A 12586-nucleotide genomic window follows, 5' to 3' on the forward strand; every position below is an offset into this window, starting at 1 on the left:
CAGGACAATTAAACATTCTTACTCTCCTCCAGGACAATTAAACATTCTTACTCTCCTCCAGGACAATTAACATTCTTACTCTCCTCCAGGATACCCTCCTCCAGGACAATTAACATTCTTACTCTCCACCAGGACAATTAACATTCTTACTCTCCTCCAGGATACCCTCCTCCAGGACAATTAAACATTCTTACTCTCCTCCAGGACAATTAACATTCTTACTCTCCTCCAGGATACCCTCCTCCAGGACAATTAACATTCTTACTCTCCTCCAGGATACCCTCCTCCAGGACAATTAACATTCTTACTCTCCTCCAGCATAATGCAAGTCTTACTCTCCTCCAGGATAAATACAGATGCTGGTGCTGTGATCTCTCTGATTCTTCTGTTCTTCTCTGGTGCTAGTGGTTCATAAGGGTCGATCCCTCTCGTGCTAGCGGGCACTGCGCCTGTTCCCTGCAGACCTCAGACTCATCTGACGTTGAACCGTCCATAGTCCTTGAAGGTCTTCAGTCTAATGCCCTGGTCCCTAGCTAGATCCTCCAGTCCCGAGTCTCATCTGTCTGATTCTCGTGTTCTCGGCGGTATCGCTGGTCCTCATCATGATCTGGGATGCGGTCCCGGTCCTAACGATCCCGATCCCGATCCCGATCCCGATCCCGCGGCGTCCCCCGTCTCAGCACGGCGAGCGTCTCCAGGAACTTGGGCAGAGCGCGGCCGAAGATCCTGGCCAGGGCCACGTCGCGCGGGGAGGGCCGAGAAGCCCTCCTCCTGCCGGCGCCTCCCTCCCCCCCCTCCTCCACCTCCTCCACCTCTTTCTTCCTCATTCCGTCCATCTCCTCGCTCTTCCTAATCTCAAGCTTCTCCTTCCTGACCTCCTCCTCCACCACCTCCTCCACCACCTCCTCGCTCGGGCCTTCCTCCCGCTCGTTCTTCTGCGGCCTCCTGCCCCGCTGCCTCCCCTCTTCATCCTCACCTCTTTTCTTTTTCTTCACTCCCCCACCAACCCCGCCTCTCTCCCCTCTCCTCTCCTGAACCCCACTCCTCCGGCCATCGCCGTTATTCCGATTCCTCCGTACGCCCGCGACCTCCTCCTCTGCCTCCTCCTCGCCGCCAACACCTTCCACCCGCTCGCCTCCACCCGCCGTGTCGCTCTTCGTCGCTTCTTCTTCAAGAACCTCGTCGCGGTTCGCAGCTTTCTGTGGAGACCTCTCTGCTGCCACTTCCACCAGCTCAGCTACCTCCTCCTCCACCGCTCCCTGCCGCTGTCCTCGAATCTTCGTATCCACCCCCTGACTTCCATCAGCTCGCGATCCACCCTCCGTTTCTCTTCTCCCCTCCTCGATCTTCCCCACCTCCTCCTCCTTCCAATCTTCCTTCACCATCTCCGCATCTTCTGTCAGTATCCTCACCCCCATGCTCCTCCTCATGCCTACTTCATCATTGCCTCCATTCTCACCGCTGCTGATGCTTCTGCTGGTGTCTCTGCTGTTGCTGTTGTGGATGTCACTCTTGTTGTTATTGTTGTCACCATCATTGTTGCTACTGCCATTCTTGTTGTTTCTTCTGTCACTGCTGTTGTTGTTGTTATCGTCACCTCTGCTGTTGTTGTCTCTGTTGTTGTTGAATCTGTTGTTGTTGTTGTTGTCTGGTAAGCGGGCCACGTGGTCTCCGGCCACCCGGTCTCTCTCCTGGCTGGTGCCCTCTGCTCCCCGTGCTATCATCATCATCTTGATCTTCATCATGATCCGGCGTGTGACTGAGCGGCGGTCCGGCGGCCACTGTGACAATGGCGATGATGGTGACGATGGTGACGATGGTGACGATGGCGACGATGGCGACGATGGAGATGATGGCCTCAATGGAGATGATGGCGACGATGATGATGATAATGGCTGCTGGAGTAGATTTTGGTTCTGGCCAGCCGTGGGAAGAACCGGCTCTCCTCCGGCTCCTCCACCACCTCCACCTGCTCCACCTCCACCACCTCCTCCACCACCTCCTCCACCACCACCTCCTCCTGCTCCACCACCTCCTCCACCTCCACCACCACCTCCTCCACCACCACCACCTCCTCCTCCACCACCACCACCTCCTCCTCCCCCTTCCTCTCTCCCTACCTCTCCTCCACCACCTCCTCCTCCACCACCTCCTCCACCACCACCACCTCCTCCACCACCTCCTCCACCTCCTACCTCTCCTCCATCTCCCCCTTCCTCTCTCCCTACCTCTCCTCCACCATCTCCTCCACCACCTCCTCCACCTCCTCCTCCCTCTCTTCCTTCACCACCTCCTCTTCCTTCACCACCTCCTACCTCTCCTCTACCTCCCCCTTCCTCTCTCCCTACCTCTCCTCCACCATCTCCTCCACCACCACCTCCTCCACCTCCTACCTCTCCTCTACCTCCCCCTTCCTCTCTCCCTACCTCTCCTCCTCGACCTGCCTCTCCTCCTCCACCACCTCCTCCACCACCTCCTCCTGCACCTCCTCCTCCCTCTCGTCCTTCACCACCGCCTCTTCCACCTCCTCCCTCCAGGTCAGAGGGCCAATGTTCAAGTGAAGAAGACCCCAGTTTGCCAGCAAACAAAGAGGTGGCAGAGGAGGAGATGGAGTGAGATGCAGCATGAGGGATTGGAGTGGAGTTCGGGAGATCTTGAGATGACCTCCGAAGATCTTCCACTCCTTCGACTTTAGGGCCTGCAAGAGCATGATGATGATAATGAAAACGATGTTAACAATGATGACTCATAGATGCATCAAAGAGAAAGATGCCCCATATATCCTTGACAAGCTGCAGGGGGCAAGTGCCGTTAGCACCTATGAAGTCCAGCATTGTGGCACACGAGGGGTGGGTGGCCAGCACCACGCCCGGCCGCCTTTGTCTCCCCAGTGGCGATGATTTTCACATCACACCAGATAATTATTTGAGGCTAAGTCGACAAAGGGAAATCCTAGGACCGGTTAAATTAATCTTCACTTGTGTTGGGCGTGAACGGGAATCGAACTCGAGTCACCAAGTTCATAGCGCAGCGTGCTAACCACTATACTACCACTCCCCACAAACTCACCACACAGAGACCCACAAGCTCATCACACAGACCCACAGACTCACCACACAGAGACCCACAGACTCACCACACAGAGACCCACAGACTCATCACACAGACCCACAGACTCATCACACAGAGACCCACAGACTCACCACACAGAGACCCACAAACTCACCACACAGAGACCCACAGACTCATCACACAGACCCACAGACTCATCACACAGACCCACAGACTCACCACACAGAGACCCACAGACTGATCACACAGACCCACAGACTCATCACACAGAGACCCACAGACTCACCACACAGAGACCCACAGACTCATCACACAGACCCACAAACTCACCACACAGAGACCCACAGACTCACCACACAGAGACCCACAAACTCACCACACAGACCCACAGACTCATCACACAGGGACCCACAGACTCACCACACAGAGACCCACAGACTCACCACACAGAGACCCACAGACTCACCACACAGAGACCCATAGACTCATCACACAGAGACCCACAGACTCACCACACAGAGACCCACAGACTCACCTCACAGAGACCCACAGACTCACCACACAGAGACCCACAGACTCACCACACAGACCCACAGACTCACCACACAGAGACCCACAGACTCACCACACAGAGACCCACAGACTCACCACACAGAGACACAGAGACTTTACCGTCACTCCCAGTACAGGCGTTGTCTCCGCCAATTAATGAAGACAGCTGTGACGATGATGATGGTGGTGGTGGCGACGGTGGTGACGATGGTGGCAATGATGATGATGGTGGTGGTGGTGATGGTGGTGATGATGGTGGTGATGATGGTGTTGATGAGTTACAGACGAAGGGCGAACACGTCACCTCGCCCAGCTGCATAGCACAGACAACACACGCACACACAGATAACACAAAGCTCCCCCGTGTAGCCTTAACAGGCTGTAGGGGCAAGTGCTGTTAGTAGCGAGTAGCAGCACCGACAAAGGTCGGCACTGTGGCACACGAGGGGGTGGGTGGCCAGCACCACCACGCCCGCTCACCCGGCCACCTGGCAGAGACCAGGTGCCACCACTCCTTGTCTCTCTCCCCACTGCGCCAGAGACAAGGAGTGGTGCCACTTGTTCAAATTGTAATGGCTGCCGTCACGCTCAATGGCGGCGGGCGTGAGCAGGAATTTAACTCGGGTCTCTACCGCGTTCGCGGCGCTGCGGCGTGCTAACCGCTGCACCACCACTCCCCACAATCAGTGTCTGTGTGTGTGATTGTTGTTGTGTTGTTGTGTTGTTCTTGTTGTGTTGTAGTTGTTGTTACCGTGCATGTACACAGCTGGCACGGCCGCGTGGTGTCTGGACTGAACGACTGTAAATTCACCACCTTCCTGCCCTCGTAGTTACAGTCTGACTCGCACACCACCACCACAACAACAACACCACGGGCGAACAGTCAACAACAACAACCAAGACCACAACAACAAACATTACCACAATCATCGCAACTGCCACACAACCGTACAAGTGGGTGGGTAAGCAGGTGGGTGAGTGGTAGAGTGAGTGGGTGAGTGAGTGGGTGAGTAAGTCTGTGAGTGAGCGAGTGGGCGAGTGGTGAGTGAGTGAGCGAGCGAGTGAGTGAGCGGGCGTGTGAGTGAGTGAGTGGGTGAGTGAGTGGTAGAGTAAGTGGGTGGTGTGTGAGTGAGTAGGTGAGTGAGTGGTGAGTGAGTGAGCGAGTGGTGAGTGGGTGAGTGGGCGAGTGGTGAGTGAGTGGGTGAGTGAGCGAGTGGTGAGTGGGTGAGTGAGTGGTGGGTGAGTGAGTGAGCGAGCGAGTGAGTGAGTGGTAGAGTAAGTGGGTGGTGTGTGAGTGAGTAGGTGAGTGAGTAAGTGAGTGGGTGAGTGAGTGTGTGGGTGAGTGGGTGAGTGAGTGGGTGAGTGAGTGGGTGAGTGAATGAGTGAGTGGAGAGTGAGTGTGTGGGTGAGTGGGTGAGTGAGTGGGTGAGTGGGTGAGTGAGTGAGTAGGTGGGTGAGTGAGTAGGTGAGTGAGTGAGTGAGTGAGTGGGTGAGTGAGTGAGTGGTGAGTGAGTGAGTGGTAGAGTAAGTGAGTAGGTGAGTGAGTGAGTGGGTGAGTGAGTAGGTGAGTGAGTGTGTGGGTGAGTGAGTGAGTGAGTGAGTGGTAGAGTAAGTGAGTGGGTGAGTGAGTAGGTGAGTGAGTGAGTGAGTGAGTGGTAGAGTAAGTGAGTAGGTGAGTGAGTGAGTGGGTGAGTGAGTGAGTGGTAGAGTAAGTGAGTGGGTGAGTGAGTAGGTGAGTGAGTGTGTGGGTGAGTGAGTGAGTGGTGAGTGAGTGTGTGGGTGAGTGAGTGAGTGGTAGAGTAAGTGGGTGGTGTGTGAGTGAGTAGGTGAGTGAGTAAGTGAGTGGGTGAGTGAGTGTGTGGGTGAGTGGGAGAGTGAGTGGGTGAGTGAGTGGGTGAGTGAATGAGTGAGTGGAGAGTGAGTGTGTGGGTGAGTGGGTGAGTGAGTGGGTGAGTGGGTGAGTGAGTGAGTGAGTGAGTGAGTGGGTGAGTGAGTGGGTGAGTGAGTGTGTGGGTGAGTGAGTGAGTGAGTGAGTGGTAGAGTAAGTGGGTGGTGTGCGAGTGAGTAGGTGAGTAAGTGAGTGGGTGAGTGAGTGGTGAGTGAGTGTGTGGGTGAGTGGGTGAGTGAGTGTGTGGGTGAGTGGGTGAGTGAGTGGTGAGTGGGTGAGTGAGTGGTGAGTGGGCGAGTGAGTAGGTGAGTGAGTGAGTGTGTGGGTGAGTGAGTGAGTGAGTGGGTGAGTGAGTGGGTGAGTGAGTGAGTGTGTGGGTGAGTGGGTGAGTGAGTGGTGAGTGGGCGAGTGAGTAGGTGAGTGAGTGAGTGTGTGGGTGAGTGGGTGAGTGAGTGGTGAGTGGGTGAGTGAGTGGTGAGTGGGCGAGTGAGTAGGTGAGTGAGTGAGTGTGTGGGTGAGTGAGTGAGTGAGTGAGTGAGTGGGTGAGTGAGTGGGTGAGTGAGTGAGTGAGTGAGTGAGTGGGTGAGTGGGTGAGTGGGTGAGTGAGTGAGTGGTGAGTGTGTGGGTGAGTGGGTGAGTGAGTGGGTGAGTGAGTGGGTGAGTGAGTGTGTGGGTGAGTGGGTGAGTGAGTGTGTGGGTGAGTGGGCGAGTGAGTGGGCGAGTGAGTGAGTGAGTAGGTAAGTGAGTGTGTGGGTGAGTGAGTGAGTGAGTGGGTGAGTGAGTGAGTAGGTGAGTGAGTGTGTGGGTGAGTGAGTGAGTGGGTCAGTGAGTGTGTGGGTGAGTGAGTGAGTGAGTGTGTGGGTGGGTGAGTGAGTGGGTGGGTGAGTGGGGGAGTGAGTGAGTGAGTAGGTGAGTGAGTGAATGGGTGAGCGAGTGGTGAGTGAGCGAGTGGTGAGTGAGTGGGTGAGTGGGTGAGTGGGCGAGTGAGTAGGTGAGTGAGTGAGTGAGTGGGTGAGTGAGTGGTAGAGTAAGTGAGTGGGTGAGTGGGTGAGTGGGTGAGTGATGGGTGAGCGAGTGGTGAGTGGGTGAGTGAGTGGGTGAGTGAGTGGGTGAGTGAGTGGGTGAGCGAGTGGTGAGTGGGTGAGTGAGTGTGTGGGTGAGTGGGTGAGTGAGTGGGTGAGTGAGTGGTGAGTGAGTGTGTGGGTGAGTGGGTGAGTGAGTGGGTGAGTGAGTGGGTGAGTGAGTAGGTGAGTGAGTGTGTATGTGGGTGAGTGGGTGAGTGAGTGGGTGAGTGAGTAGGTGAGTGAGTGAGTGGGTGAGTGAGTAAGTGAGTGGGTGAGTGAGTGTGTGGGTGAGTGGGTGAGTGAGTGAGTGGGGGAGTGAGTGAGTGGGTGAGTGAGTGGGTGAGTGAGCGAGTGGTGAGTGAGTAGGTAAGTGAGTGGGTGAGTGAGTGGTGAGTGAGTGTGTGGGTGAGTGGGTGAGTGAGTGAGTGGTGAGTGAGTGTGTGGGTGAGTGTGTGGGTGAGTGAGTGAGTGAGTGGGTGAGTGGGTGAGTAGGTGAGTGAGTGGGTGAGTGAGTGGGTGAGTGAGTGAGTGGTGAGTGAGTGTGTGGGTGAGTGTGTGGGTGAGTGAGTGGGTGAGCGAGTAGGTGAGTAAGTGAGTGGGTGAGTGTGTGGGTGAGTGAGTGGGCGAGTGGTGAGTGAGTGAGTGAGCGAGCGAGTGAGTGAATGGGTGTGTGAGTGAGTGGGTGAGTGAGTGGTAGTGTAAGTGGGTGGTGTGTGAGTAAGTAGGTGAGTGAGTGGTGAGTGAGTGAGTGAGCGAGTGGTGAGTGGGTGAGTGGGCGAGTGGTGAGTGAGTGGGTGAGTGAGCGAGTGGTGAGTGGGTGAGTGAGTGGTGAGTGAGTGAGCGAGCGAGTGAGTGGTAGAGTAAGTGGGTGGTGTGTGAGTGAGTAGGTGAGTAAGTGAGTGGGTGAGTGAGTGGTGAGTAGGTGAGTGAGTGAATGGGTGAGTGGGTGAGTGAGTGAGTGAGTGAGTGGTGAGTGTGTGGGTGAGTGGGTGAGTGAGTGGGTGAGGGAGTAGGTGGGTGAGTGAGTAGGTGAGTGAGTGAATGGGTGAGCTAGTGGTGAGTGAGCGAGTGGTGAGTGAGTGAGTGGTGAGTGAGTGAGTAGGTGAGTGAGTGAGTGAATGGGTGAGCGAGTGGTGAGTGAGTGAGTGGTGAGTGAGTGTGTGGGTGAGTGAGTGAGTGAGTGAATGGGTGAGCGAGTGGTGAGTGAGTGAGTGGTGAGTGAGTGAGTGGTGAGTGAGCGAGTGGTGAGTGAGCGAGTGGTGAGTGAGCGAGTGGTGAGTGAGTGAGTGAGTAGGTGAGTGAGTGAGTGAGTGAGTGAATGGGTGAGCGAGTGGTGAGTGAGCGAGTGGTGAGTGAGTGGTGAGTGAGTGAGTAGGTGAGTGAGTGAGTGAATGGGTGAGCGAGTGGTGAGTGAGCGAGTGGTGAGTGAGTGAGTGGTGAGTGAGTGTGTGGGTGAGTGAGTGAATGGGTGAGCGAGTGGTGAGTGAGTGAGTGGTGAGTGAGTGAGTGGTGAGTGAGCGAGTGGTGAGTGAGTGAGTAGGTGAGTGAGTGAGTGAATGGGTGAGCGAGTGGTGAGTGAGCGAGTGGTGAGTGAGCGAGTGGTGAGTGAGCGAGTGGTGAGTGAGTGAGTGAGTGAATGGGTGAGCGAGTGGTGAGTGAGCGAGTGGTGAGTGAGTGAGTGGTGAGTGAGTGTGTGGGTGAGCGAGTGGTGAGTGAGCGAGTGGTGAGTGAGCGAGTGGTGAGTGAGCGAGTGGTGAGTGAGCGAGTGGTGAGTGAGTGAGTGAGTGAATGGGTGAGCGAGTGGTGAGTGAGCGAGTGGTGAGTGAGTGAGTGGTGAGTGAGTGTGTGGGTGAGCGAGTGGTGAGTGAGCGAGTGGTGAGTGAGTGAGTGGTGAGTGTGTGGGTGAGTGAATGGGTGAGCGAGTGGTGAGTGAGTGAGTGAGTGGTGAGTGAGTGTGTGGGTGAGTGAGTGAGTGAATGGGTGAGCGAGTGGTGAGTGAGCGAGTGGTGAGTGAGCGAGTGGTGAGTGAGTGAGTGGTGAGTGAGCGAGTGGTGAGTGAGTGAGTGGTGAGTGAGTGTGTGGGTGAGTGAGTGAGTGAGTGAATGGGTGAGCGAGTGGTGAGTGAGCGAGTGGTGAGTGAGTGGGTGGGTGAGTGAGTGAATGGGTGGGTGAGTGAGCGAGTGGTGAGTGAGTGAGTGGTGAGTGAGTGTGTGGGTGAGTGAGTGAGGGAGTGAATGGGTGAGTGAGTGTTGAGTGAGCGAGTGGTGAGTGAGTGAGTGAGTGAATGGGTGAGCGAGTGGTGAGTGAGCGAGTGGTGAGTGAGCGAGTGGTGAGTGAGCGAGTGGTGAGTGAGTGTGTGGGTGAGTGAGTGAGCGAGTGGTGAGTGAGTGAGTGGTGAGTGAGTGTGTGGGTGAGTGAGCGAGTGGTGAGTGAGCGAGTGGTGAGTGAGTGTGTGGGTGAGTGAGCGAGTGGTGAGTGAGCGAGTGGTGAGTGAGTGTGTGGGTGAGTGAGTGAGTGGTGAGTGAGTGAGCGAGTGGTGAGTGAGCAAGTGGTGAGTGAGCGAGTGGTGAGTGAGCGAGTGGTGAGTGGTGAGTGAGTGAATGGGTGAGTGAGTGAGCGAGTGGTGAGTGAGCGAGTGGTGAGTGAGTGTGTGGGTGAGTGAGCGAGTGGTGAGTGAGCGAGTGGTGAGTGAGTGTGTGGGTGAGTGAGCGAGTGGTGAGTGAGTGTGTGGGTGAGTGAGCGAGTGGTGAGTGAGCGAGTGGTGAGTGAGTGAGTGGTGAGTGAGCGAGTGGTGAGTGAGTGTGTGGGTGAGTGAGCGAGTGGTGAGTGAGCGAGTGGTGAGTGAGTGTGTGGGTGAGTGAGTGAGTGGTGAGTGAGTGAGCGAGTGGTGAGTGAGCAAGTGGTGAGTGAGCGAGTGGTGAGTGAGTGAGTGTGTGGGTGAGTGAGCGAGTGGTGAGTGAGTGAGTGAGTGGTGAGTGAGCGAGTGGTGAGTGTGTGGGTGAGTGAATGGGTGAGTGAGTGAGTGAGTGGTGAGTGAGCGAGTGGTGAGTGAGTGTGTGGGTGAGTGAGCGAGTGGTGAGTGAGTGAGTGGTGAGTGAGTGTGTGGGTGAGTGAGTGAGTGGTGAGTGAGCGAGTGGTGAGTGAGTGTGTGGGTGAGTGAGCGAGTGGTGAGTGAGCGAGTGGTGAGTGAGCAAGTGGTGAGTGAGTGTGTGGGTGAGTGAGCGAGTGGTGAGTGAGTGTGTGGGTGAGTGAGCGAGTGGTGAGTGAGCGAGTGGTGAGTGAGCGAGTGGTGAGTGAGTGTGTGGGTGAGTGAGCGAGTGGTGAGTGAGTGTGTGGGTGAGTGAGCGAGTGGTGAGTGAGCGAGTGGTGAGTGAGCGAGTGGTGAGTGAGTGTGTGGGTGAGTGAGTGAGTGGTGAGTGAGTGAGCGAGTGGTGAGTGAGCAAGTGGTGAGTGAGCGAGTGGTGAGTGAGTGAGTGTGTGGGTGAGTGAGCGAGTGGTGAGTGAGTGAGTGAGTGGTGAGTGAGCGAGTGGTGAGTGAGTGAGTGGTGAGTGAGTGGTGAGTGAGCGAGTGGTGAGTGAGTGAGTGGTGAGTGAGTGTGTGGGTGAGTGAGCGAGTGGTGAGTGAGCGAGTGGTGAGTGAGTGTGTGGGTGAGTGAGCGAGTGGTGAGTGAGCGAGTGGTGAGTGAGTGTGTGGGTGAGTGAGTGAGTGGAGAGTGAGTGAGCGAGTGGTGAGTGAGCAAGTGGTGAGTGAGCGAGTGGTGAGTGAGCGAGTGGTGAGTGGTGAGTGAGTGAATGGGTGAGTGAGTGAGCGAGTGGTGAGTGAGCGAGTGGTGAGTGAGCGAGTGGTGAGTGGTGAGTGAGTGAATGGGTGAGTGAGTGAGCGAGTGGTGAGTGAGCGAGTGGTGAGTGAGTGAGTGTGTGGGTGAGTGAGCGAGTGGTGAGTGAGTGAGCGAGTGGTGAGTGAGCGAGTGGTGAGTGGTGAGTGAGTGAATGGGTGAGTGAGTGAGCGAGTGGTGAGTGAGTGTGTGGGTGAGTGAGTGTGTGGGTGAGTGAGCGAGTGGTGAGTGAGTGAGTGAGTGGTGAGTGAGCGAGTGGTGAGTGAGTGTGTGGGTGAGTGAGCGAGTGGTGAGTGAGCGAGTGGTGAGTGAGTGAGTGTGTGGGTGAGTGAGCGAGTGGTGAGTGAGTGAGCGAGTGGTGAGTGAGCGAGTGGTGAGTGGTGAGTGAGTGAATGGGTGAGTGAGTGAGCGAGTGGTGAGTGAGTGTGTGGGTGAGTGAGTGTGTGGGTGAGTGAGCGAGTGGTGAGTGAGTGAGTGAGTGGTGAGTGAGCGAGTGGTGAGTGAGTGTGTGGGTGAGTGAGCGAGTGGTGAGTGAGCGAGTGGTGAGTGAGTGTGTGGGTGAGTGAGCGAGTGGTGAGTGAGTGAGCGAGTGGTGAGTGAGCGAGTGGTGAGTGAGCGAGTGGTGAGTGAGTGTGTGGGTGAGTGAGCGAGTGGTGAGTGAGCGAGTGGTGAGTGAGTGAATGGGTGAGTGAGTGAGCGAGTGGTGAGTGAGTGTGTGGGTGAGTGAGCGAGTGGTGAGTGAGTGGTGAGTGAGCGAGTGGTGAGTGCTTCACCGGAGCACGAGGGGCAGCACTCCCCCTCGGCGTGGAAGGGGAAGCGGCAGGCGGGCGGGGGGCAGTGGCGCGCTGAGCACAGCACGGAGCCGGCCTGCTCACACACACACAGACAAAGGTCCCCCGGGTAGCCTTCACAGGCTGTAGGGGCAAGTGCTGTGAGCGAGCACCTATGAAGGCCGGCACGGCACACGAGGGGGTGGGGGGGCCAGCACCTCGCTCACCCGTCCGCCTTTGTCTCCCCCTACACGCAGACACGTACAGATACAAATCTACTCATGATGATGTTGCTGATGCTGATGTTGCTGATGCTGATGGAGGGTCACCAGACAGACGCAGACGCTGCAGGGGTCGGAAGGCGAGGAGAAGTGTTGCGTGGAGTGGTACGCCTCCTCGTTGTAGAGGCAACCTGCGCCACGAGCAACAGCGCCAGTGTGGACACAATTTCTGCTCCTGATGATGTTATAATTAATGATGATGGTGGTGGTGATTGATGATGATGGGGGTGGTGATTGATGGTGGTGGTGGTGATGTTGGTGATGGTGGTGATGTTGATAACGATGATGGTGGTGATGGTGGTGATGGTGGTGATGGTGATGGTGGTGATGGTGGTGATGGTGGTGATGTTGATAACGATGATGGTGGTGATGGTGGTGATGGTGGTGATGGTGGTGATGGTGATGTTGGTGATGGTGGTGATGTTGATAACGATGATGGTGGTGATGGTGGTGATGGTGATGGTGGTGATGGTGGTGATGGGGTTGATGCCACGGCTCACCAGCGTGGCACTCCGGGCAGCACTGTCCAGGCGGTGAGGGCAGTGGGTGAGTGCAGCGCTCCAGACACTCAGTGCGGTGGCACGAGATGACCCCATCAGCCTGACGACTCTCACACACACAGACACACACACACACACACAGACACACACACACACAGACACACACAGACACACACACACACAGACACACACAGAGACACACACACAGACACACACAGACACACACACAGACACATACACACACACATACACACACAGACATACACATACACACACACAGACAGACACACACAGACACACAGACACACACACAGACACACACAGACACACACACAGACACATACACAGACACACACACAGACACACACACATACACACACAGACACACACACACATACAGACACACACAGACACAGACACACAGACAGACACACACAGATCACCCCGTGGGGCGCCACGCTGGACAGATGTTACACAACTAAACTACAACTTGTAATTTAGTTTAACTACGTTGTAGTTTAGTTGTAAACTACGACTTGTAGTTTAGTTGTAAACTACGACTTGTAGTTTAGTTTAACTACGTTGTAGTTCAGTTGTAAACTACGACTTGTAGTTTAGTTGTA

General features: G+C 55.8%; 1 protein-coding gene across 1 annotated transcript in view; it reads right to left on the reverse strand.

Annotated features, from left to right (window-relative positions):
• Positions 1 to 626: 626 nt before the first annotated feature.
• The window catches only part of LOC144953851 (uncharacterized), a 23963-nt gene continuing 12003 nt past the window's right edge, over positions 627 to 12586 (reverse strand). Inside the window, exons 8-14 of the mRNA XM_078884506.1 lie at positions 11964 to 12063; positions 11512 to 11594; positions 11186 to 11279; positions 4376 to 4461; positions 3721 to 3937; positions 2229 to 2698; positions 627 to 1265 (exon numbers count right to left, since the gene is read on the reverse strand). Coding sequence (XP_078740632.1) covers positions 627 to 1265; positions 2229 to 2698; positions 3721 to 3937; positions 4376 to 4461; positions 11186 to 11279; positions 11512 to 11594; positions 11964 to 12063 — 1689 coding nt within the window. The remainder of the gene's footprint in view (positions 1266 to 2228; positions 2699 to 3720; positions 3938 to 4375; positions 4462 to 11185; positions 11280 to 11511; positions 11595 to 11963; positions 12064 to 12586) is intronic.

This window comes from Lampetra fluviatilis (genome assembly GCF_964198595.1).
Source record: "Lampetra fluviatilis chromosome 48 unlocalized genomic scaffold, kcLamFluv1.1 SUPER_48_unloc_1, whole genome shotgun sequence".
Lineage (NCBI taxonomy): Eukaryota > Metazoa > Chordata > Hyperoartia > Petromyzontiformes > Petromyzontidae > Lampetra > Lampetra fluviatilis.